This window comes from Protopterus annectens, chromosome 5.part0 (genome assembly GCF_019279795.1).
Source record: "Protopterus annectens isolate FY-2018-M chromosome 5.part0, PAN1.0, whole genome shotgun sequence".
NCBI classification, from domain to species: domain Eukaryota; kingdom Metazoa; phylum Chordata; order Ceratodontiformes; family Protopteridae; genus Protopterus; species Protopterus annectens.
Genome location: NC_056735.1, coordinates 1,195,552,878 through 1,195,578,447, shown reverse-complemented (window position 1 = coordinate 1,195,578,447; position 25,570 = coordinate 1,195,552,878). Strand labels below are relative to the sequence as shown.

The 25,570-nt window shown below is 43.2% G+C and overlaps 1 protein-coding gene across 1 annotated transcript in view; it reads right to left on the bottom strand.

The window, feature by feature from the left end:
* The window catches only part of LOC122802337 (ras GTPase-activating protein 2-like), a 1,675,609-nt gene that overhangs the window by 769,721 nt on the left and 880,318 nt on the right, over positions 1-25,570 (bottom strand). The window contains exon 8 of the mRNA XM_044071975.1: positions 3,417-3,493. Within this exon, the coding sequence (XP_043927910.1) occupies positions 3,417-3,493 (77 nt within the window). The remainder of the gene's footprint in view (positions 1-3,416; positions 3,494-25,570) is intronic.

The following is a 25,570-nucleotide window of genomic DNA, read 5'->3' as shown; positions in this document are numbered from 1 at the left end:
CAGATTTTTACTACTTGGGTTGTTTAATGGTCTGTAACACTTTTGTTTAAACTGTAGAAAATCCTCCACATTGTGTAGCCTGAACCATTCCCTATCCTGCTGTACTTCCAGAACTGTAGGGTACTACAACCATGCAGTGTTTCCATTCATTCTTAGTGTATGTAATACCTCCAGCATAGCTTTCCTTCTCTTATACAGTGTTTCTGAGTAATCTTAAACATCCTTGCAAATGGGATAACTCTTAAGAACTTTTGCTTGCTTTATTAGTTAATTAGCTAGAATGGGAGAGTGGCCTAATGGTTAAGGTGTTTGCCTTACAAACACAAGGTGCAGGGTTTGAGTCTCACAAGGGATAATTGGCTAGGCTTAAAATGGCTCGTAAGGACAGTTAGCTTAGTACTAACCTATGAACCTATTTTTCACAGCAAAAAATGGAAATATGCAAAAACATGCCTGTGTCTGCTTTCTTCAGCCACTTGCTGCTGCCCCACTCTGCGTATCTTCTTTAATAATGTTTTCTCATCTTCCTGGTATCTCAAATCACTCAGTAATAGCTGCATTAAAAACTGCTCTAGTTCACTTTCTTTTGTATTCCAGTGATTCTAATATTATTCCTTCTTAAGCGATTTTCAAGCTCATCCATCTTTTTAGCCTGTCCTTTTGTGTTTTAGTTCCTGTATTCTGTGAATCTGCTTCTGCAGCTCAGCTGTAATTGGTGCTTTATCTTCTTCCAGATCTTGCAACTTCCCTTGTAGCCTTTCCACTTATGTTAGTCATTGCTCTATTATATGTGAAAAGACTGACATTTTTGCCTACTGTTATTAACTTTGTAAAGAAAATGCATAGCTGCACCTTCTTATTTGGATCTTTAAAGGCAGCCATCGGTTCTACTTTTTGTTTCTGCTCACTCATCTTGCTTTAAGGGTCACTTTTCCTCTCTAGGAGCAATATTTTTATCCACATTTCTGCAGGTCAAGTCCTGAGCTTCGGGCTTAGACAGCCATCTTGGCTGTACTCTCAACCACCCTCCTGGAAATCACACTTTTTAGCTGTCATCATATCTGGCAGAATGATTACAGCGTTACAAGTTATTTTATTTAAAACCTTACACAGCATTCCAAAATGAAAAAGTGCCCTTAAAAATGCAGCTTTCATGCCCATGGCAGTTTCTGCACAGCCACCTCCAGTGGCATTGATGGAAAAAGTCCTGACTATGGACCAGATAACCAGAGTGTGAGAAGCAGGTTGGGTGTCTGACACAGCCAACAGGGTATGTCCATCATGGGGGGGGGGGGGGGGGTCACAGCAGGATATGGAATGCCATGAACCATCACAGGAGGCAAAGACAAGTTAAAGCACCGTGCTTTACAATGAGTGTTAAGCAAATCAGACAAATAAGAAAATGCATGACAAAAGTTTAGATGTTATTTAAAGTTACATATATTAAGTACATATGCATGCAAAAAGGCACTGGATATGAAAATCTCTAGGAATACTTGTCACATTTGTTAACATGTTTAAGATGGGGATCAGATTACACAACCCAAGTCTTCCAAATTAACGTAGCAATTCTTACCACAAAATAAAAAAGTCAAGCTCCTAAGCTGTAAATTTAGGCCACAGAAATAATGAATGACCTACTGACCAACTACTTTCAGGAGCAAGAAAAAAAGAAGGTGGCAAAGGCATCCTGACATTTACAGGAAATCTTTAAGGACAGCTAATCGCCATGTATGACAAAACGTGGCCAATGTATATCCAAGCCTGAGTCAGCATTAACTCGCCATGAATGGGAATTCAACTGATTTCTGAAAAAATTAAGTTGGATCATAAGTGATGTCAGAGAGCAAAAGCCCTAATATTATACTGCCACAACAGTCCTGTCCAGCAGTAGAGGTGTGTGAAGTATACACTGTTTAAACAGATCCCCAAACTACTTATACACCTAACGGTGTATTCCTTATACATAGATACTACCCCTGTCAATCAAACACCATTTGGCAAGAATCTACAGCAGCTAGCTCTCTTCTGCTCACACATCCTGCCATCATTCTGAAACAGAATACTTTGGACAGATTAAGTATTTGCAAGCCTCACTACTCTCTTTCAGATGATATATCTTGCAGTGGTGGAACTTTTAATCCAGCTCCTATCCATGTCTGCTTTCTCCCTCTCCACTCTCTCATATTCATTAATTCATTACCAAGACCCCTCTCCCACGGTCACTCACTTCTTAACTCCTCACATTCTTATTATCCCAAATCGTGCCAATATCAGACTTCCTGTTATTTCTAAGGAGTACCCATTTCAGCTCTCCTGCCCTCTCCCTCTAACATTGGTTCTTCCCCAGCAGAAACACAAGATAAATATGTTTTTGGGGCACTGGGACATTTCTTTTTAGTTTATTTTTACTTTTTTTGTCCTCACTGCCTACCAAAAAACACCCCTATTGTGATCAACTGGTCCATTCATCCCCCTCAGGGTGACTGCAAGAGGTTGTCTTCCAGGTAGCCATCAGGAGTTTTCCTCCCTTTTTAATGCTCTATGTCATACTCCTCCTGTAAAGTTACTGCATACGGCTGCTTGGCAGCGCAAAGTGCACATCCATGGTCTTCAAACTGCACGCTGTGTTCCTGCTTTACTACGGAAGTCCCACAGCAGACTAGTACACCTCCCCTCCCTTCCCTTAGGATATGCAAAAGCCTGCCAATCACTCACACCCCTCTGTTACCAAACCTGTGCCATGGACAGTAAGAGAACACAAGTCATCTGGGACACAGTTAAGGTTGTATACCTCTACCCTGTGCATTTGACTTGGGGATACTTTCTTTGCTATCTCAGTCAGAAAAACTGTTACCTGAAAATGGAAAAGATTACAAGTGACATAGAAGAAACTCGAGCCTACCAAGAAATATTAACCCAAAAGCTACCTGGTTAAAAGGAAACCGCTCCGAGGAAAAACAGCTGCCAGGATAAGCTTTGTAGAAAGCAGAATCCAACTACAAAAGACAGCTGGTTTTCTGACATTTAAGTACAGAGGGTTAGGGCTAAGCGTTGTTAATGAGGTGCATTCTTTAGTTGCGGCTCTTTGCCCTCCATCTCCACCCGAAATGTGTTTAACAATGAGCAAGTCACTTAAATAGACAGTGCTCAGACATTACTTCTAATAAGAGGCATTCTGGCCTAATGGGCTTAGTTAACTAAAAAATAAATTGAAATAAATAGACTTGGAGAGAAGTATTCCATTGAATGTGTACAATCAAATGATGCCACTGTTCAAGATTCTGGAGCAACTAGCTTAGGAAAATAGATGGCTACAGTTTAAAACATTCTGGGAGGTAAACTGTGAAACTACATATGCACTCATACACTTTCCTACTGTACCAATGCACACTACTCATACTAGCATGACATACCTGATTTCTAATTTTTCAATGTCTTCCTCCTCCACCTGAAACTGTGACTTCCTGGTATAACTGCTAGACCGAGTTACCTGAATAAAGAAAAAGTAAATGTTTAAGTCAACAGTACGATTTAGCCCAGGCCTGAAATAAACTCAAACTTAATATCGAATGACATTTGACTAAAATACTCTTAATAGGATAACCATCTGAAAAGTCGGGACCTGCTAGAGTGGATCCTGAAATACACAGACTGAATGACCAAAAGAACAGACTTACATATACGAAGTCTGAGATGCCACTTATTTTTCACAGTATTCCCTTTTCTCTGAGGTATGACAATCTCAGACTTGGTATATAAAAGTTTGGGGTTGTGGGAGTATGGGAGGCTTGCACTCTGCAAAAAGAAGTTTAAAGCAGAAGTTTTGAGATTCACTCTTCAGTCTTCTTCTTTTTTTTTGCAACTTGTCAGCACTCGGCAAATAGTCCTGGTGAATGCAGAGGAGTGCAAAGTGATGTCAAGCGTGCAGGCAGAATAACAGTAAAGTTGTGTGATGTACTCTTCATAAAGCACAGCTGTGTTAGTATACTTACTATAACAGTAAGCATTCATAAATTAGCATCATTATTGCAAGAATTTCTAATATGACCTTTGAGGCAGATTCAGGTCCACCATCCTGATCTTTAGTAGTTGGAGATCCCTGGGGTATACAGCAGTAGTCTTGAGAAAAAGACTTCAGGCAGAGCCCAACCACAACAGACAGGAGACTGCGCATTGCCCTAATTTGCTCTTTCTGGTGCCCAGGAAATGGAAACCAGAAGTAGTATAACAGCAAACATTTATAAAGGGATCTTGAAAGTCTACATAAACTTATGTAAAAGCACACAAAATTTTATAACTTTAACAAAACTCATTACAGCACAGCTCCAACTACAATACTAAGGAAGGCAAAATTAAATGCATTAATACACCACAGACTTAATTGTTGCATTACAACAAAACACACATGAAACCTAGAAAATCAGCAAAAACTACAGACTTGACAATATACAAAGGCAACCAAACCCAAAACAAGTGAAGGGCCTTGGGGATGGATCTTTACAGCCTATCCTGCAGCAGTGGTCCTAAAACTTAAATACTCCCTATTAAATGATTAATAAAGCCATTTAACTATAAAAATACTTGTTGCAGAAATTCATAACATGAAAAATATCAGTAAAAGTTTCCAGCGCTGTATGGTCAGCTCCAAAGAAAGGCTGGACAGTCTACAATATGCCTTGCAGGACAACTGAATCAAATCTTGCTTTACCACTGGCTGGTCTTCCAGTTTTCTCTGAAAAGTATGTGAATGAATGTCCAAGAAGCAGCCTCACACTGTCAGAAGTGACTCAGGCAATTGTAAGAGCTGGTGAAGGATGAGAATCATTGGCCATTACCATCTCACACAACCTAGGAGGAGGGAGTTGGTTGTGGCTCACCACATGGGTTACAGCAGGAGCACAAGGTGTTCACTCCATGGAGCAGAGTGTGAGCATGAGCATAGTGAGCCCACACTGCCACATGCAAGCTGCACAGTAAGCCAGGGGGATTTCAGTGTGCAGAGGCACTTTTCCTCTAGGATGCCAACTCAGAAGAACAGTTTGGGAAGGGTATGCTCTACTCTGGAAAAGGCTAGGCCACCTGCAGGACCAGCAAGAAAGCCTGCTCCCTACTTCTCAACTCTTGCCATACACTGGAACATCTGACTTGAGATTCCTGAGAAGAAAGGAATAAGCTGTACAGCTCTCACCTCCCTTGGATGAGCCAACGGGATGCAGAGAGATCAGTCAATGTGCTCGGTCCTTGGATGGGGGTGGTGTTAAGAAAATGTGTAATCAATTTGAACAACATATAGAAAAGCTGAAAAGGAATAAGGGAGTCCTAGAACAAAAGCAGAATAAGTCCAAATCATTGAAACAATTGGAGTTACATTCTTTTAAGTGAGATAGTATTTTTTTCTGAATGTAACGTACACTGAGAAAGAACAGTTGCATACACTTACCATAAATGTAAATATTCACGTGTATTCACTGTTGCAATCCTGACTGATGGGATTTCCTGCCATGGAAGCCCTTTGCCTACCAGAGATTTCCTTCACCACCGAGGGCTGACAGACACCTTGATAAGCTTCAAGATGTCCTGGTATAAAGGCACTCAGCCGGGCACCATAACTTCAGTACTTTCCTTCCCTCAAATGCAAGGAGCCCCTAGCTGGTCCCTAAAGTAAAAGGCCCTAGCCCCCGGGAAATACAGTGTGTAAACTTGAGCCTAATTAGAATAGAGGAGGGGGAACAACCTGGATCTAAAGGAGAAAATACTCAATATAAGCTTTGGGGAAGGAAGGACTGAAAGAATACAGTAACAGTGAATACACTCAGACTACTACTTTTACGGTAAGTGTACACTAAGTACACTTACCATAAACGTAGATGATCGAGTGTATTCACTGTTGCAGTCATCACATTTGGGTTATCTGCTTGCAGTAGCCCTCAGTCGGCCAGATTATCAAAGTCTTGGGTCCTGTGTCAGTTGCTGTCTCATCTTCCATGATGTCAGGTAGTCAGGGGTATAAAGCATGCAGCCGACGCCATTACATCAGTTTTTCTTGCACCAGATGTCAGGTGAACCCATAATGGGAAGTAATTACATACAAGGTTACACCTTCAACAAAAAAGCAAATACACCAAAAAGCTTTTAAGCATAGTAAACAAGAATAGAGGTATAGTCGATAGAAGTCATGGGGCTGGTGTGAGGGTAACCAGGACTGCAACAGTGAATACACTCGAACATTTACATTTATGGTAAGTGTACACAACTGTACTATGTTCTTCGTGTTTCACTGTTGCAGTCATCACATTTGGGTAGATTTCTAAAGCTAAGGATGGGAGGAGGGGTTTAGATAGCATTAGGACCAGCTATAAGGCCCTGCGCAAGACTGCAGTGGTAAAACCAGCTCTGGATTTAGAGAAAAGTGGCAGACGGTAATGCTTGGTGAAAGTATGTACAGAACTCCAGGTAGCAGCTTCTAGGAAGTCACTGGTAGGGACACCTCTGAGAAAGGCTGTAGAGGTAGATGCAGTCCTGGTTGAGTGTGGTCTTATCCCCTGGGGGATAGGTTTCCCATGGTGCTTATAGCAGAAATGAATGCAATGGCCTATCCATTTAGAAATGGTTTGCTTTGAAATGGCCTTCCCCTCTGCCCCTGCAGCAAATGTCACCAGCAGCTGTTCAGATTTCCTTTGAGGTTTAGTCCTGTCCAAGTAAAATCTAAGTTGTCTGTGCACATCTAAGGAGTGCAGTATATGTTCCCCCTTTGTTCTGTGGATTAAAAAAGAAGGTTGGCAAATTAATGGACTGATTAAGAGCCACACTGGATTCTACCTTGGGCATGAAGGAGGGATTGCTCCTGAGGGACACCCTGTCCCCATGAAAGATGATGAAAGGCTCCACTGCCAATAAGGGCCTGTAATTCAGACACCCTTCTTGCTGAAGTGATTGCTAAAAGGAAGGCAGTTTTCCAAGAAAGGAATTTTAACTCTTCACTTGCAACTGGTTCAAAAGGAGGTACATTGAATTTTTCCAATACAAAGTTAAGGTCCCAGGCTGGGGTTGGGGCTCTCCTGGCTGGTCTTAAGTTTTTGGCCCCTCTGAGGAACTGCTTGAGCAATGGATGAGAGAAGAGGGGTGGTTCTGTGTTGTAATGAGCTGAAATGGCGGAGGCATGAATTTTGATGGAGGAAAAGGAAAGGCCATTGTGAAGCATCTCAGTTAAGAGGTAAATTGGGTGCTGCTGTGCCCATCCCTTGAATTTGGTTCCAGGAACAGAATCTTTTCCATTTTTCAGCATAAGATTTTCTAGTACTAGGCCTCTTTGCCTCCAAAATGACATCCAACACCTGTTTACTGAGGGATGGTAACGGAGAGATCAAGTAATTAGCCAGGCTGCCAGGTTCAGTGTTTGAAGCTGAGGATGCAGAATCTGGCCCTCCTGCTGAGACAGCAGGGTAGGGGTCTGAGGCAGGTGCCATGGTGCCAGTAGTGAGATACTGTGCAAGAGGGGGTACCAATGTTGGCGTGGCCAGTCTGGTGCAATCAGTATTGTCCTTGATTTGTCCTGTTTGATCTTTAGTAATACTTTGGAGAGGAGAGGCAGAGGAGGAAAGGCAGAAACTGATAGATTTTTCCAGTTGAAGGACAGGGCATCCACTTTCCAAGCTTGTTTGTGGGGAGTCCTTGTGCAGAAATTGTCCAATTGGTAGTTCTGGGGGGAGGCAAACAGGTCTATATCTGGGCTCCCCCATTTGTTTATCACCATGTTGAAAGTCTTTGGTTCCAGTTTCCACTCGTGTGGGTCCATGTGATTTCTGCTTTGTTCGTCTGCCAGTGTATTTAGCTTTCCTGGCAGGAATTGAGCCTGTAGATGTACTTGGTAGCTCAAGGCGGTTTTCCACAGAGCCATGGCTAGTCTGCAGTGGGGGGTATGAATGATTACCACCCTGCTTGTTTATGTACCACATAACAGTGGTGTTGTCCGTCTTTAACATTAATTGTCCTGGAAGAATGTGGTCCTTGAAGGCTGTCAGAGCATTCTGTGCAGCTAACATTTCTTTTTGATCAATATGTTGGTGCATTTGACCTGGGTTCCATTTGCCCTGAATGCACTTCCCTGCCAGGTGAGCCCCCCATGCATAGTCTGATGTGTCTGTTGTTAGGGTTTGGGCTGCAGGAGGTAGAGTGAATGGTAGTCCCTTGTTTTTTTCCAGGCCTCTGCCCACCAAAGGAACTCTAACTGTAGGCAAGGTATGATAGGAATCATTCCTTCTAGATCCTGCGAATGTTGACACCATAGGCTTTTTAGATACCACTGTAGTTTCCTCATATGCAGTCTTGCATATGGAGTTAGGAGAATGCAGGAGGCCATGAACCCCAAGGCTTGCAATATTTACCTTGCAGATAGCAGGGTTTTTGTGGCCATTAGTTTGAAGTAGGCTGTCAAATGAATTTGTTTTTCTAGCGTGAGGAAAGCCATCTGGGAAGTTGTGTTCAAGCTTGCTCCTAGGAATATGATTTGTTGACAGGGTACAAGATGCAATTTCTTTTCGTTTATGGTGTACCCCAGACAAGTTAGCACCTTTTGTACAAATGCAAGATGATTCAAAAGTACGTCCTGGCTTTCTGCCTGAATTAGACAATCATACAGGTATGGGTATATTTGAATATTTCTTTGCCTGCAAAATACAATGATTGGAGCTAGGCACTTTGTGAATACCCCGGGCGCAGTAGATAAGCCAAAGGGCAGTGCAGAGAACTGATAGTGCATGTAGCCTGCTTTGAAGCATAGGTATCTTCTGCAAGATTCCCTGATTGGGATGTGCAGATAGGCTTCCTTTAAATCCAGTGTGGCTAACCAGGCATCCTTGCCTAGCATAGGAAGCAACTAGTGAAGAGTTAGTATCTTGAATTTTGGGATCACCAAAAAGGTGTTTAGGATAGAAAGGTCCAGGATAGGATACCATGAATTGTCTTTTCTGGGTACTAGGAAAAGTCTTGAGTAGAAACCTTGTCCCTTGTCCTCTTCTGGTACAGTTTGAATAGCCCTTATACTTAAGAGAGAGAGAGAGAACTTGCTTTTCAGCCTCTGCCCACTGATCTGGGGGTAGATCTGGCCAACCGATTGGGATTGGTAACGTGCGGAAGTGAAATCTGTATCCTTGGGATACTATATTTAAAACCCATTTCTCCTGGGTAATGAGTTCTCAGTTTTTTGCCTGCAGAGCAATCTTTCTCCCTAAAGGAGCAGACAGTTAAGAAGAGCTTGGAAGTTTTAAAGTTAAGTCATTGAGACAGTTTACCATAGGGGGAAGTCTTACTACTCCCTGATTTGGAAGTGGGAGACCCCACTGTTTAGTCCTGTGCGCACCTTGGAAAGTACAGTTGTGTACACTTACCATAAATGTAGATGTTCGAGTGTATTCACTGTTGCAGTCATCACATTTGGGTTATCTGCTTGCAGTAGCCCTCAGTCGGCCTGATTAACAAAATCTTGGGTCCGACAGTTGCTGTCTCCTCTTCCGTGACGTCAGGTCATCAGGGGTATAAAACATGCCGCCGACATCACTACATCAGTTTTTCTTGCCCCAGATGTCAGGAGCCCACCTAATGGGAAGCAATTAAATCTATAAATATACAAGGTTATACCTCCAACAAAAAAGCAAATACACCAAAAAGCATTTAAACATTGTAAAGGTGAGAAGAGGTATAGCCAAAAGAAGTCAGGGGGCTGGAGGGAGGGTAACCAGGACTGCAACAGTGAATACACTCGAACATATGCATTTATGTTAAGTGTACACAACTGTACTATGTTCTTCGTTGTTCATTGTTGCAGTCATCAGATTTGGGTAGATTCCCAAAGCTAAAGATGGGAGGAGGAATTAAATAGCATTAGGACCAGCTATAAGGCCCTGCAAGACTGCAGTGGCGAAGCCAATTCTGGATTTAGGGAAAATTGGCATATGGTAATGCTTGATGAAAGTATGTACAGAACTCCGGGTAGCAGTTTCTAAGATGTCCCTGGTAGGTACGCCTCTGAGAAAGGCTGTATAGGTAGATGCAGCCCTGCTTGAGAGGGGTCTGATCCACTGTGGGATAGGTTTTCCATGGTGCTTATAGCAGAAATGAATGCAATGGCCTATCCATTTGGAGATGGTTTGTTTTGAAATAGCCTTCCCCTCTGCCCCTGCAGCAAATGTCACCAGCAGTTGTTCAGATTTCCTTTAAGGTTTAATCCTGTCCAAGTAGAATCTAAGTTGTCTGTGCACATCTAAGGAGTGCAGTATCCGTTCCCCTTTGTTCTGTGGATTAGGAAAAAAAGGTTGGCAAATGAATGGACTGATTAAGGGCCACACTGGACACCACCTTTGGCATGAAAGAGGGTTTGGTCCTGTGGGACACCCTGTCCACATGAAAGATGATGAAAGACTCTACTGCCACAAGGGCCTGTAAATTCAGATACCCATCTCGCTGAAGTGATTGCTAAAAGGAAAGCTGTTTTCCAAGAAAGGAATTTTAAATCTGCAGTAGCAGCTGGCTCGAAAGGAGGAAGGGTGAGTTTCTCCAATATAAAGTTAAGGTCCCAGGCTGGAGTTGGAGCTCTCCTGGGTGGTCTTAATTTTTAGGCCCCTCTGAGGAACTGCTTGAGCATTGGATGAGAGAAGAGGGGAGGTTCTGTGTTATAATGAGCTGAAATGGCTGAGGCTTGAATTTTTATTGAGGAAAAAGACAGGCCCTTGTGAAGCATCTCAGTTAAGTATTGTAAAATCTGAGGTAAATTGGGCACTGCTGTGCTCATCTCTTGAGGGTGGTTCCGGGCACAGAATCTTTTCCATTTTTCAGCATACGATTTTCTAGTACTAGGCCTCCTTGCCTCTAAAATGATATCCATCACTGGTTTACTGAGGGATGGTAAAGGAGAGATTAGGTAATTAGCCAGGCTGCTAGGTTCAGTGTTTGAAGCTGAGGGTGCAGAATCTGGTTCTCCTGCTGAGACAGCAGGGGAGGAGTCTGAGGCAGGTGCCATGGGGCCAACAGTGACATTGCGCAGGAGAGGGTACCAGTGTTGGCGTGGCCAGTCTGGTGCAATCAAAATCATCCCTGGTTTGTCTTGTTTGATCTTTAGCAGTGCTTTGGAGAGCAGAGGCAAATAGGAAAGGCATAAACTGTTATGTTTTTATAGCTGAAGAACAGAGCATCCACTTTCGAAGTTTGTCTGTGGGGAGTCCTTGTACAAAAGTTTTCCAATTGATAGTTTTGGGGGAGGCAAACAGGTCTATATCTGGGCTCCACCACTTGCTTGTCAACATGTTGAAAATCCTTGGTTCCAGTTTCCACTCGTGTGGTTCCATGAGATTTCTGCTTAGTTCGTCTGCCAGTGTATTTAGTTTTCCTGGCAGGAATTGAGCTTGTAGATGCACTTGGCAGCTTGAGGCTGTGTTCCACAATGCCATGGCTAGTCTGCAGAGGGAGTAAGGATGTGTACCCCCTGCTTGTTTATGTACCACATAACAGTGGTGTTGTCCATCTTTACCATTAATTGTCCTGGAAGAATGTGGTCCTTGAAGGCTGTCAGAGCATTCTGTACAGCTAACATTTCTTTTAGACTGATGTGCAGGTGCATTTGACTTGGGTTCCATTTTCTCTGAATGCACTTCCCTGCCAGGTGCGCCCCCCCCCATGCATAATCTGATGAGTCTGTTGTTAGGGTTTGGGCGGCAGAGGGTGAATGGTAGTCCCTTGTTTTGGTGGCAGGTCTCTGCCCACCAAAGGAACTCTAGGGGTAGGCAAGGTATGATGGAAATCATTGCTTCTAGATCCTGAGACTGTTGAAACCATAGGCTTTTTTAGATACCATTCTAGTTTCCCAGTCTTGCATATGGAATTAGAAGAATGCAGGAGGCCATGAACCCCTAGGCTTGTAGATTTGCCTTGCAGATAGCAGGGTTTTTGTGGCCACTTGTTTGAAGTAGGTTGTCAAGTGAATTTGTTTCTCTGGCGTGAGGAAAGCCATCTGGGAAGTTGTAGTCAAGCTTGCTCTCAGGAATATAATTTGTTGACAGGGTACCAGGTGTGATTTCTTTTCATTTATGGTGTACCCCAGACAAGTTAGCACCCTTTGTACAAAAGCCAGATGATTCAAAAGTATGTCCTGGTTTTCTGCCTGAATTAATCGTCCAGGTATGGGTATATTTGAATATTTCTTTGCCTGCAAAATGCAATAACTGGAGCTAGGCAATTTGTGAATACCCTGGGCACAGTATATAAGCCAAAGGGCAGTGCAGAGAACTGATAGTGAGTGTAGCCTGCTTTAAAGCGTAGGTATCTTCTGCAAGATTCCCTGATTGGGATGTGCAGGTATGCTTCCATCAAATCTAGTGTTGCCAACCAGGCATCTTTGCCTAGCTTAGGAAGCAATTGATGAAGAGTCAGTCTCTTGAATTTTGGAATCACCAAAAAGGTGTTTAGAGTAGACAGGTCCAGGATAGAACGCCATGAATTGTCTTTTCTGGGTACCAGGAGAAGTCTTGAGTAAAAACCTTGTCTCTTTTCCTCTTCTGGTACCAATTAATAGCCCCTATGCTTAAGAGAGAGAGTACTTGCTTTTGGGCCTCTGCCCACTGATTTGGAGGTAGATCCGGCCAACCACTTGGAGTTGGTAATGTGTGGAAGTGAAATCTGTATCCGTGGGACACTATATTTAAAACCCATTTGTCCTAGGTAATGAGTCCCCAGTTCTTTGCATGAAGTGCAATCTTTCCCCCCAAAGGGGCAGTCAGTTGAGAAGTGCTTGGAAGTTTTAAAAAGAAGTCATTGAGACAGTTTACCATAGGGGGGAGTTATATTACTCCCAGATTTGCAAGTGGAGGAACCCACTGCTTAGTCCTGTGCATCCCCTGGGACTGAAGCCTGGATGCTCTGCTGGATCTGGGTTTGGACTGAGACGGTCTGGAAGAGCCATGAAAGGACCAATTCTTAGAAGGCCAATGCCTACTAAATATCGGAGGTTGTACTAGTAAAAAAAAATGGTTTGCATAGATTTAGATTTTTCCTCCATCTTTTTAAAAACTTCTTTTGACTTGTTCCCAAACAGGCGGTCCTGATTTAAGGGAGCTTCCAGTAATTTTGCTTTAACATAATTTGGCAAGGATTGCTCCCTTAAGCCAAGCATGCCTTCTAAGTACAGACCCAGTTATAGCAGCCCTGCAAGATGCCTCTAGTGAATCAAAACCACACTGCAACGTATGTTTACCAACTTGTACAGCAGAATGCATTAAATCCTGTAAATCCTTATTTTCAGCACAATCAGGAATCAACATCATTTTCTGTTTAAGCAATCCGATAATATGCTGCCAATACTTTAACATATGAAACTGGCAATTCAAGGCCCTAATGGCCAAAGTTGCAGAAGTGTACAACTTCTTACGCTATCTATCCAACGCTCTGGAGTCCTTGTCAGAGGGGGTAGGACTTTTGGCAGAAGTAGCTTTGATGCCCTTGGGTCCCTGCAAAATGGTTTCAGGATCCGCAGTAGGATTTTTGAAAAGGAACTTGTGAGAGTCAGGGACCCTGTAATATCTATCAGGATTTCTGGGAGCAGGACGTAAAAAGTCAGGGGCCAAGCTAGATTCCGAAAAGGCATCATCAACAATGTCCAGTACAGGAGGTATAGCTAAAGGCCTGTGTTGTGGCAGGAGTAAGAAATCCCCAAGCCTCTTTTTAGAATCAGAGTAATCCTGACTTTCCCAACGAAAATGCTCCCTAAGAGTATGCAAGGTTTCACCAAAAGAGAAATCCTCTGGAGGGGAAGCAGAGGGAATGGAGTCCTCGGCATCAGAATCCTCATAGGAAGATGAGGGTAAATCCTGGTCATCAGAGGAAACAAAAATTTCAAAGTCCTGATCAGAAGTAACATAAGCAAACTCAGTCCTAGGTCTCTTAGAGGGGAAAGGTTGGCTTCCCCTGATTTAAGTAATAAGATCTTCAGTCATTCTTATCATTTGTTTTTTAGGCATAGAGGCCTGACCATGAGGTCTGGATGTCGGTTTTCTAGGCATGGTTCGAGTTTTAGGCCTTGAAGAAGAAGATGGCGTCGGTTTAATATGCAAGTCAGTAGGCCTGAATACACCCTCAGAAGCCAGTGCCTGCAGCACAGCGGCTCCAGACCCATCCAAGGTAGAGACATCCGTAGGTTCCACAGTTGAAGTATCTCGCGGCATACCGGACTCTGAATGGGTCTCAGTAGAGGCCTGCGAATCTGAAGTAGCGGGCATCAGGGGCTGCGAAAGTGCCTCACTGAGTACTGGTGAACTGGCGACTAGCTTAGGAGAAGCGTCGTCGGCAGCTTTGGACCTAGGCGGCCTATCTCTGTCTTTATCTTTGCATTTTTTCGGAATGTCAGTAGTCGGGTGGCTTACCGAAGACATATCTGGATAATTGAGCCGAGTACCAAAATATTCATAAGCGTAAATATACAGACGATGAATAGTTTGTTGTTTAAATAAGGCACAAAACCGACAGCGAGGTAAGTCATGGTCAGGACCTAGGCAAGGAATACAGTATGAATTAAAATCTTTATGAGGTATTTGCTTTCCACAAGAAATACAGTTACTGACTTTTACTGACATCGGTTTAGAGCAAAAAAAAGTTTCCCCAACGGGGTACTTAGCTTTAGTTGAAGACTTTGGTTCTCAAACTTGAAAACGAAAATTTCAGGAGTCGGCCGACCGGCACTTGAAAACTACTTCTGCTTCAGGCACCGCACGGCAAGAAAGACTGATGTAATGGCATCGGCTGCATGCTTTATACCCCTGACTACTTGACGTCATGGAAGATGAGACAGCAACCGATGCAGGACCCAAGACTTTGATAATCTAGCTGACTGAGGGCTAATGCAAGCAGATAACCCAAATGTGATGACTGCAATAGTGAAACATGAAGAACATCTGTACTGTGTTCTTTGTGTTTAACTGTTGCAGTCCTAACTGATGGGATGACTTTCAAAGCTGATAAGAGGGTGGATGGAAGACTTTATGGAAGGATAGGATTCCCTGCAAAATTGCAGTAGCAAACCCAGCTCCTGACTTGGAGATTGCTGGAAGGTTATAGTGTTTGGAGAAGGTATGCAGAGAGGACCAAGTAGCTTCTTCTAAATGTCCTTAGTGGGCATCCCTTTAAAAAAGGGAGTAGACACAGCAGAAGCCCTAGTGGAGTGTGATCTGTCAGAGTCTGATGGCTTTTTTCCATAGTGTTGTAGTAAAACAAAATGCAGTGGAAGACCCATATGGAAATTGTTTGTTTAGAAATGGGTTTTCCTACAGAGTTACAGGCAAAGGCCACAAAAAGTTGGTAAGATTTTCTGACTTTTTTTTTTTCTGTCCATGTAGTACTGCAGTTGTCTATGCACATCCAGTGAGTGGAGGATTCTTTCCCCCTTATTTTGAGGGTTAGGAAATAAGGTAGGTAGATGGATGGTCTGGTTCAGAGAGATCTCTATTTTAGGCATAAAGGAGGAGTTCCGTCCTAAGAGAGACTTTGTCAGGGTGGGACGTGATGATAGTTCTACATACATAAGGGCCTGAAGCTCTGACACTCTTCTAGCAGCAGTAATGGCTAGCAAAAAAGCTGTCTTCCAGGGCAAAAACTTGATGTCTGTGGAGACTGGCTCAAAAAGGGGGAGGATTAGCTTCTCCAAAATGAAACTGAGATCCAAAATGAAACTGAGATCCTCACGAAGGAACTGGAAGTTTTCTCAGGGGCCTAATGTGAATAACCCCTCTCAGGAATGGTTTCATGAGTGGGTGGGAAAAGAGAGGAGGTTGAGAGGATAGACAGGCTGAAATGGTTGAAGTGAGAATTTTAATAGAGGAATGAGAAAGCCTTTTGTCAAAAAGGTCTGATAAGTATGAGGATAAGGGGAACCTGACAGTGAATAGGGTTCTGTCCCTTTCTTATGCACCATATAGTAAATGTCTTTCATTTGGCTTAGTAAGATTTTCTTGTACTTGGTTTTCTGGGTTCTTTTAGAATGCCCAGGACCTGTTTGTCAAGGGATGTCCCCATCCAGGGGGTTGAAATATCATCCAAGATATCAATTTGATTGTTTGGATTGGGATGTATGATGGCTCCTTGTTATGCGTCAACAGGTCCACTCATTGGGCTAACAGCCATGTTTCCTTCTTGCTCACATTGAGCAACGGGGAATACCAATACTGAATTGGTCCTTAGCCCTTCCTCGCGTATTTTCAGTAATATCCTAGGGAGTAAGGGTTCTGGAGGGAAAGCATATTGGAACAGACTTGTCTAAGGGAAGGAGAATTCATCCTTCCTCCAGACTGACATGGTTCTGGCCCTTGAGCAAAACTTTTCCAAGTGAGTTTATTTATTTTTTGTAGCAAAAAGGTCTATATCTGGCATACCCAGTTCTTTGGCTATGCTGAAAAAAACTTCCTGCTTCAATTGTCACTTGATAAAAATCCTGCTTAGGTGATCTACCAGTTGATTTCTTTCTCCTGGTAGGTACTGAGCCATGAGGTGCAGACCTAGGGAGTTTGAAGTTTCCCAAAGACCCATGGCTAGATGGCAAACAGGGTAAGAGTGAATCCCCTCTGCTTGTTTATGTACAACATAACCGTGGTACTGTCTGTCTTTACTAGAAGTATGCTTGGTTTCCATTGGTCTTTGAATGAGATCAAGCCTTTTTGGACTGACAAGAGTTCTTTTTAGTTGATGTGTTTGTTTTTGAACTAGGTGGCCCTTCCTCCCTGTGTCTATAAGTTGTTGCAGTGAGCCCCTCAGACTAAGTCTGAGGCATCTGTGGTTAATGTTTGGTTCTGAGGAATTATTCTGAGGAGGAGGCCTTGGGGGTTGTGGATGCAGGCTCGGGCCCACCAGGCAAACTCTTCCCTGAAACAAGGACGAAGCTTCACCCTTAAGTTGAGGGATTAGGAGTGCTGGCACCACACATTTGTGAGGTACCACTGTAGCTTCCTCATGTGAGTCTGGCAAGGGGGATCATGAGGATGTAAGAGGCCATGTAACCCAAGGCTCTGAGGAACTTCCTGGCAGTGAGGTATTTCCTGTGAAGAAGTTTTTGGAATATGCGTGTTAGAAAGGTTACTTTCTCTGGAGAAAGGAAAGATTTTTAAAGAGGAGTCCAACAAAGCCCCCAGAAACACAATCCTGTTCATGGGGATGGTCTGAGGCTTTTGGATACTGATGGGAGGACCCCCCAGGTTGGCTAGGGTTTCTTGGGTGTATAAAAAATCTGATTTGATTTTTTCTACATTTGCTGCTTGAATGAGGCAGTCAGTTAGGTAGGGATAAATCTGAATGTCCTCTGACTTACAGAAGGCTATTACTGAAGCCAGGCATTTTCTGAACACCCTGGGTGCAGTAACACAAGCCAAATGGAAGAGCACAAAACTAATAATGCTTCTCACCTACTCTGAAGTGTAAAAGCCTCCAGTGAAATTTTTTTATGGGAATGTAAAGGTATGTGTCTTTTAGATCTAGTGTAACCATGTAGGCATTGAGGGGAAATCATGGGCAACAGTTTCCGAAGGATTAGCATTTTGAATTTTGTCACCTACAAAAATCTGTTGAGGTTTGACGGGTCCAAGATAGTTTTCCATGTACCTTCTTTTCTTGGGACTAGAAATAGCCTTGAGTAAAATTCCTCTCCCTCTAATCTTTTGTGTACAGGTTCCACAGAACCTTGAGTACACAGTAGTTGAATTTGTTTTGTGGCCTCTGACTTTTGATTTGGGGGAATATTTGGAAGCCTGAGTGAGTAGGAGATTTCTTGAACTAAAGTCTGTAGCCTTTGTTTGATCTTTACTACCTACTGATCCGAGGTAATGTGTGCCCAGTTTTTAAGAGGAGGGACTGCCAGGTGTGTATGTCTGGACTTCAGAAAGGGGGAAAGGGGATAGCATGTGTGAACCATGATTGCTCCTAGCTGGGACCATGCTGACAGGATCCCGTAGGCCTATTACAGTCAGCTTGTCATGGTTTCAGCCACTGGTGCTGTCTTTAATTCCTGTCCCTTCTAGGTCTCCTAAGTCTTAGGTTAGACTGGGAGTATGCAAAAGACCAGTGTTTGGTAGGGTACTTACAGAGTATGGACTTGGCCTTATCTTCCACCTTTTTAAGTACTGTTTCTGCTTTGGGACCAAGAAGGTCATCTTTATCTAAATGAGCATCCCAAAAGACTTGATTTTAGATGCTCAGGAAGGGACTGCTGCCTCAACCTGCCATGTCTTCTAATAACAGATCCTGTAGCTGCTGCCCTGCTAGATGTTTCCACAGCATCACAGCCACAGTGCAAGGAGTGCTCGGCAACAAGAACAGGAGTTGCATATGTCTAGCAGTTCCTTGAACAGGGCCTTAACTTCAACCCCCCTCCCCCCAGTTTTTGCTTCATCTGGTCCAAGAAGGTCTCCTGATACTTGACCATATGACACTGGCAATTTATGACCCTCATAGCCAGAGTAGTGAAGGTGTAAACTTTCTTTCCAAACCAAGGCTCAACTTTGTCTACTGGCAGGGGATTTTCTGAAGTGCTAGCTTTGGCTCCCTTAAGATCCTGAGTCACCAATTCTGTATCCATTACAGGGTTCTTAAACACATGCCTATGGGACTCCAGAACTTTATAAAATCTGTCTGGCTTCAAAAGAGCGCATGGGAGGGAGTCTCGCTGTGAGGAAAAGTTTAATAAAAACTTCCTCAAAGGTGTATTCATCACTGTCTTCCTCCGAATCAAAAGAATCTGAAGACTGTGGGGGGGAGGGGATGTCCCTTTTTCTTTTACTAGAAGATGATGATGATTCAGGGCCAGTACCAGGGAGGCTATGGTGTGGAGATCTGACTATAGTAATCAAATCCTCGGACAGCCTAAACAGGTCCTGTAGATAGGATCGAGTCTGGGACAGGTAGCCAGTGGGCCTCGGCTGGGACAAGTCTGATGCAGCCTTTTTATGTGAGGCCATAGGCTTTGACCTACGGGTGATGGCAGCCGCATCCCAAGAACAATGAACCAAAGAGATCTCCTGATAATAGGGGACTCTGGTATCCCCTTTAACAGATGGAAAACAGTCATTGGAAGCAAGAAACTGCAAACAGGCTCTGGACCCAACCAAAGAACTAAATCCTTCAGGTTGTGCAGAAGTAGAGGGACCTGGAGGCATATCACACTCTGAAACTGGTCTTAATAGAGGCCTGAGCCACAACCTTAGTCATCAGAGAGTAGTGCAAAAGTGCCTTGTCTTCTTTGAAGATAAGACTGGGTGGACTGGTGGAAAGCAAATGAGTATCGCCCGGTACCCTATACTTCAGACACTTCTTGCTCCTAGGAAGATCAGCCTCTTCCCAACTGGTAGACAACATGGTACGAGAAGACCCTAATGACTCACTTAGATGCTTAGCTAAAATCTCAGCCCTAAGCTTGATGGTGCAACTTTAAAGCAAGCACATAACAGAGAAATTGATATGTCATGTTTTGGGCTTAAACAAGCTACACAAAAAGAGTGAAAGTCCCTGTTTGATATATGCTTGCCACAGCAGAAACAATTAATTTTCTCTGACATTAGTCAAGAAACATATAAAAAGTTCCCCAACAGGGTACTAAAGCTTCAGAAGTCTTTTTTTCTGTTATGCAGACCACATGACATACTGACTAGCACTCTGCTTTGGGCTCCGATGGCAAGAAAGAACAGGGGTTATGGTGATGGCTGACTCCCTTTTTACCCACATGCCTTGAAATCAGTCAGGGTGTCTGCTGGCCCCTGGAGGGGGAGGAAATTCTCTGGTAGTTGGGCCTGCCAAAAGCTTCCACTTTAGGAAACCCCATCAGTTAGGACTACAACAGTGAAACACAAAGCACATCTGAGGTTATCAGGAAGAAAATTACATGTGGCAAGAACAACCTTTTGAGAATGCTTTTTTTTTTACCTACCGCCTATTTGAATGGATGGTGTGTTAACAGGAAAGAATTATCAGTGATGAATCTGAGTAGGTCTGAAGTGTTTCTGAAATATAATTTACAGGCAAGATGTGGACAACACCTGTTAAATAGAAGTTTAGATGTAAATGAGTTGAGAAGAAACATAACCCTAGCAGTAAGAGGTAGCCAGATTACTTTCTTTAAGGTAAGGCTCTCATCTTCCCTGATATTAAGAGGATTTACAAAACATGTTTTGTTACTGCTATGTCACAAAGAGCAAACATGCAAGTAAACTTGCTCTAGTATTTGCAGGTGGTGGCTAATAGTTTTTTTTGCTGTCTCAAAAACTAGAGAGGTGAATTTAATGCTATTTATGATAAGGTTATGGTTATTCAGCTGGTCCCCCAGAAGAATTAAACTAGCCTGCAGTTTTGTCGTAGTGTTTTGAAGAAATTCGTGGATGATGTATAAAATGTGTAGTCAATGGAGGACAGTTCCACTGGCAAACGGCTGACCGATACAGAGAGAAGCAATAGGCACAGTATTGAGCCTTGTAGAATGCCAGAGTTAATAGCTCAATCATATGAAGAACTGTTTCAGAAAGTTACTATAAAGGAAGACAGCAAAAGACACATCTGATTTCTGACAACAAATTCAATACATGATAAAGCACTGAGAATAGAGCAGACTTTCAATGGCTTTGACAAAAGGAGAAAGTATAGCGATGGGCCTGAAATCTGAGGGGGCTTTAGGGGTTGTAACCTTCAGAACTGCAAAAATGTGGGTAAGGGGTTCAGCAATCAGGCAGTAACAAACTTAAGAACCCTGGAGTGTAACTGATATGGGCCTGGGTTTCTGGATGTGTCCATCTTTTCTAAAACAATTTTATCCAAATTTGAGCTAAGTGCTCTGAAGGTGGAAAGGGGGAACAACATTTGGGTTATAATTGTTTACTACAGGTAGAATACTAGAGCTCAACTAGCTGACATTGGGAGAGGAGGGAGGATTCACTACAAGATTGTTACTGGAATTCAGTGCACCTTTACACAGTTCGTGAATGAGTTCTGTCCTAGTTGGTGATAGCTGTTAGGGATCTAAGTAATCCCAACAAAGCTTTTGGTACTTACCACAGAGTTTTTGTTTGTGTAGCTGGCTTCAGCAATACTAGTACCAGTGCAAGTCGAAATTCTTACTGCATGAAAGTTTGCTTTTTTTTATTTTTTAATAATCCAAGGAGTGAATGATACTTTAAGTTTTCGAAGTTTAAATGGAAAAAAATCTAATCTTGAATATTTTCCAGCATATTATAGAATATTACAGAATATGGCCATGTGGTTATGGGATAGTTATAAAAAACAAAACTTGACCCAAGATAAAACACTCTTAATACACTAACACTCTAACCCAGTAAGAAGGTTACAGTCTTCCATTTCAAGAACTGATTTCAGATCTTTCACTTTTGTAGGGGAATTTATTGCTATAGAGAACCCCCAGGACAACAGTCATTGAGGATGCCCTTTTGTATCATTTTTGCAGTATTCTTTATTATAGGGATCACCTGACCAAGGCAGCCCCACGTTCGGCCAGTATACAATCTTGTATGCACTGTATGTCCCACATATGCTCCCCATACAGGACGTAGGGCATAAAAGTGACATATGGATGCAGTTACCATGAATTTCTTTGCTGCCAGTCTGAACACCATTACTGCTCCTTGGTCTGAATGCCTTGTTGCTGTGCTGAAAACCTAACCTTCAGATAAGTGCCCAGTTTTTTTTCCCCTTTGGTCTTGTATTTTATTCTGCTTACCTAGAGTTCATGTCATCCAAGAAGGGAAGATGTCAGTGTGGGTGGCAGACTCCCCATAAGGATCATCATGAACACTGTCTCTCTTGTTTGGGTGCTTCCCATGACCATGCCTCTTGTAGTATCTGAAAGGTGTTTTTCATCCCTGGCCATTTATCTTGAAAGCCAACAGCTTAAACAGTTAGCTCAGGGTACCATGGCACACTCCATTAACCCCAAGATACTGCTGCTAGATAAGGTGTCCAATAAATCTTAGATTCTTTAGCTATCCAGCCTCCACCAGACATCCCTCTAGAAGCAGATAATATCTGTGTAGGTCGTTCGACATCTACATCAGATTTCTCTGCAGCGACCATGTAGGAGGCCAGCACAGATTTTTCTTTTCATACATCCTTCTCAGGCTTTCCAGGCATCTGCTCTGGATGTCAAGGGGGAACCATGGCTGATTATCTCGGAGGGTCCTAGAGGGATTCAGCACATATTGGTCAGGGAAGAGGTTCCAGGTACTCTTACTGAATCTCACCAAGGGTCGGAACCTCTGGTATTTGTTAGAGCTGACATCCCTTCCAAGAAAAGACAAAAGACAAAGCATGATTCAGTCTTCCCTAGGATCCTCAAGGAATGGCAAGAGTTTACCCAGGGCTTGTTTTCTGCCTTGATGTCCCTGAAGCCTCCCCTCAAGGGGTTTCAGTGCCTGCTCCTCCTTGGACCTCTATCCTTTCTAAACTGTATACATAACGAGATTAGGTATCTGATGAGAGGTTCTTGTCCTAGTCTTCACAGATACCTTCACCTTTAGCTTATGATTCTGATGAGAAGGAATCTATTAGCCCTAAACTTCCTTTTGAGGAATTGTCCTTTGCTAGGATGATGACATACTTTTAAGTGGGATTCTTCTCAAGCGTCTGACAGTCAGATATGATGTTATGAGTTGCTTCAGGTGGATACTCCTGAACCATCTGCAGTCCCTCCTGTGTTGGCTGCCTTGTTAAGACACTAATTGCTACTTCCAAGTATCCCGATTCTCAGCCTCCTGCTCTAAGAAATTTTAAAGGTTCTATAAGGTCCCTGAGGATTGTCAATTTTTATTTAAGTATCCTTGTGCTGATCTCTGCTGTGGTGTCAATCTCTTCTGACAAGCTTTCCAAGCTTTTGCCTTCTTCCAAACGTTTGCCTTCTGATAAGGATAGAAGGGCAATGAACAGGATTGGAAAGAAGGTTTGCACTGCTGCTACCTTGACATTTAGGGCTATTAAGTATCAGACCCACATGACCAGGTATGCTCTGGCCTAGATTGCTCAAGCTTGTCTGGTTATTTCTGACCTTCTTGATTTTGAAGGCAAATCTTTTGTCTTATTGATTTTAAGTTCTACTTCTCAAGTGGATCACCACTTTATCAAGTGTAGCTATGATGCTTCTGATACCTCTTCCAGGGCTGTGGCTTTTGGGTCTGTCATGAAGTGTTACTCTTGGCTTTGTCTTAAGGCCAAGTTTTTGGATGCTCCACTAAATAAACATCTTTTTGGGACTGCTGTTGCTGATGTGTTTAAGTCTCTTCAAGAGAAAGGCAAACCCTTGAAGGACCTTAAACATACCTTTGTCTCTCCTATCCCTAAGTTCAAGAGGAATTATCCTTCTAGATCTACGTTTGCCCACATGCAACCCCACCAGGGCTCCTAGGGCAGGAAGGGTGGTAGGTGAACCTCCTCTGCTAAGCCTTTCTCAGACTTCTGTTGCCCAGAAGCCTCCTTTATCTGATAAGCCTGCTTCTCTTTGAAAATTTGTCCCCCTTCTCTTAGACCAGTTCCTTTGTCTTTCCTTTGTCTTCCAAATTGGCTTTTCGTCACTTCAGACTCTTGGATTCTTTTTATCATCAGGGTTACTTCATAGTATGAAAGTCACTCCCTCCTTTTTCAGAGATTCTTCAACCATCTCTAGAGCAACTTCCTCATTTCTTGGAGGTGCTAGGGTCCCAGGTGAACCAAGGAACCATTCAACCTGTTCCCTCTTCCCAAGTGGGAAACGTTTTTTTTATTCCAGGATGTTCCTGGTTCCTCAAAACAAGGGCACTTGGAGACCTATTCTGGATATCTCCCTGCTCAACACCTTTCTTAAGTTTTTTTCTTTTCAGATACTTACTCTTCAAACCAGTTTCCTCTTTTACTACCCCCAGGCTTTTCAAGTATCTCTGGATCTGAAGGATGCTCACCTTCATATCCCCATTCACTCTCTTTTCAAGAAGTTTTTACATATCTCTGTTTATTCCTTTCATTTTCAGTTCTTTGCTATGCCCATTGGCATCTCTAATGCCCCAAGGGTATTCACATAAATGCCTAGTTCCTGTGATTGCTTTCTGCAGGCTCCAAGGCACTCAGACTTTTCCTTATCTAAACAACCTGTTGCTTCAGGCACCTTCTCCCAGTTACCTGTTACAGGATCTGGGGTTCACCATCTCCCTTCTTCAATGTCTGGGGTTTACTATCAACTTCCAAATGTCCATCCTAACTCCCTCTCAGGATCATGTGTATCTGGGATGCAGGATTCAGAGAGTGCCAATGTTGGCCTCTCTTCCAACTCCACAAGTTTTGTCATTGGCAGCCTTCTTTCAGTCTCTCCTTCCTCCTCTGACTGCCATGCCAGCCAGACAGTTTGGTCGGCTTCTGGGATTCAAGGTCTCTTCTATTCCAATGTTATTTCTTGCCAGACTGCATATGCAGAAGCTTCGATGGTACCTTAACTCAGTCTGGCTGCAGCCCTGCCACCCTCTGAATTTCAGTGCATGTCTCTTTCCTTGTCTAAGCAGGAATTCAAGTGTTGGATTCAACAATTTGCTCTCAACCCAAGAATGCCCTTTCAGTTTCCAGTCTCTTCTCAAGAGCTGTTCACCGATGCCTCAGACATGAGGTGGGATGGGGGGCTTCATGTGGTCAGCTGAAAGTTCAGGGTCTCCGCCCCTCCAATCAGAAGTCAAACCATATCAACATCAAAGAGATGAGGGCTCTGATTATGGCTCTTCAAGCTTTTTCACCCCATGTTTTCTACAGGCCCCTTGAAGATGTAACAGTGTAGTGACGTGGTATATCAACAAGCAGGGAGGCACAGAATCTTACCCCCTCTGCAGGCTGGCTCTTCAGATGTGGGCAGTAGCTCTCAGTTATCAGTTAACTCTTCAGGCAATACACATTCCTTCAGATCACAATTTAGTGGCAGACTCTTTGATCAGGTCCAAAACACATGCTCATGAAAGGATGCTTCATAGCGATGTGTTTCAGGACACTGGCCTTCAGTGGGGTAGTCATAAGATAGATCTTTCTGCCTCCCCTCTGAACAGGCAGCTTCCTCTCTTCTGTTCCAGAGTGCCATGCCATCAGGTATGGAAGACAGATGCCCTTTCATTTCCTTGGAAGGGAATGTTTCTTTATGCTTTCTCTCCTCTTCCTCTACTTCCAAGATTCCTCCAGAAGATTCAGCTGGACTCCCCAAAATTCTTGCTAGTGACTCCCTTTTGGCCAAGACAGAACTAGTTTCCCCTCTTAATGCATCTCAAGAAGTTACCTCAGTGGTTGGACCTCCTCACACAGGGCAAAGGGTCTTTTATCCATCTTCGTGTGTCCATTCCAACTCACAACTGAAGGTGACATGGTTTTGATCCCTTTCAGGCATCCTTTTTCTTAGAACATGTTCAGGGTTTTACAAGAGGCAAGGAAACCCTCAACCAGAAAATCTTATACGTCCAAATGGAAAAGATTTTCCTCTCTGATGCTATGCTCATAACCAGGACCCTTTTACAAACCCTTACAAGAGAGTTAAACCGAAATTATGCTCACACAA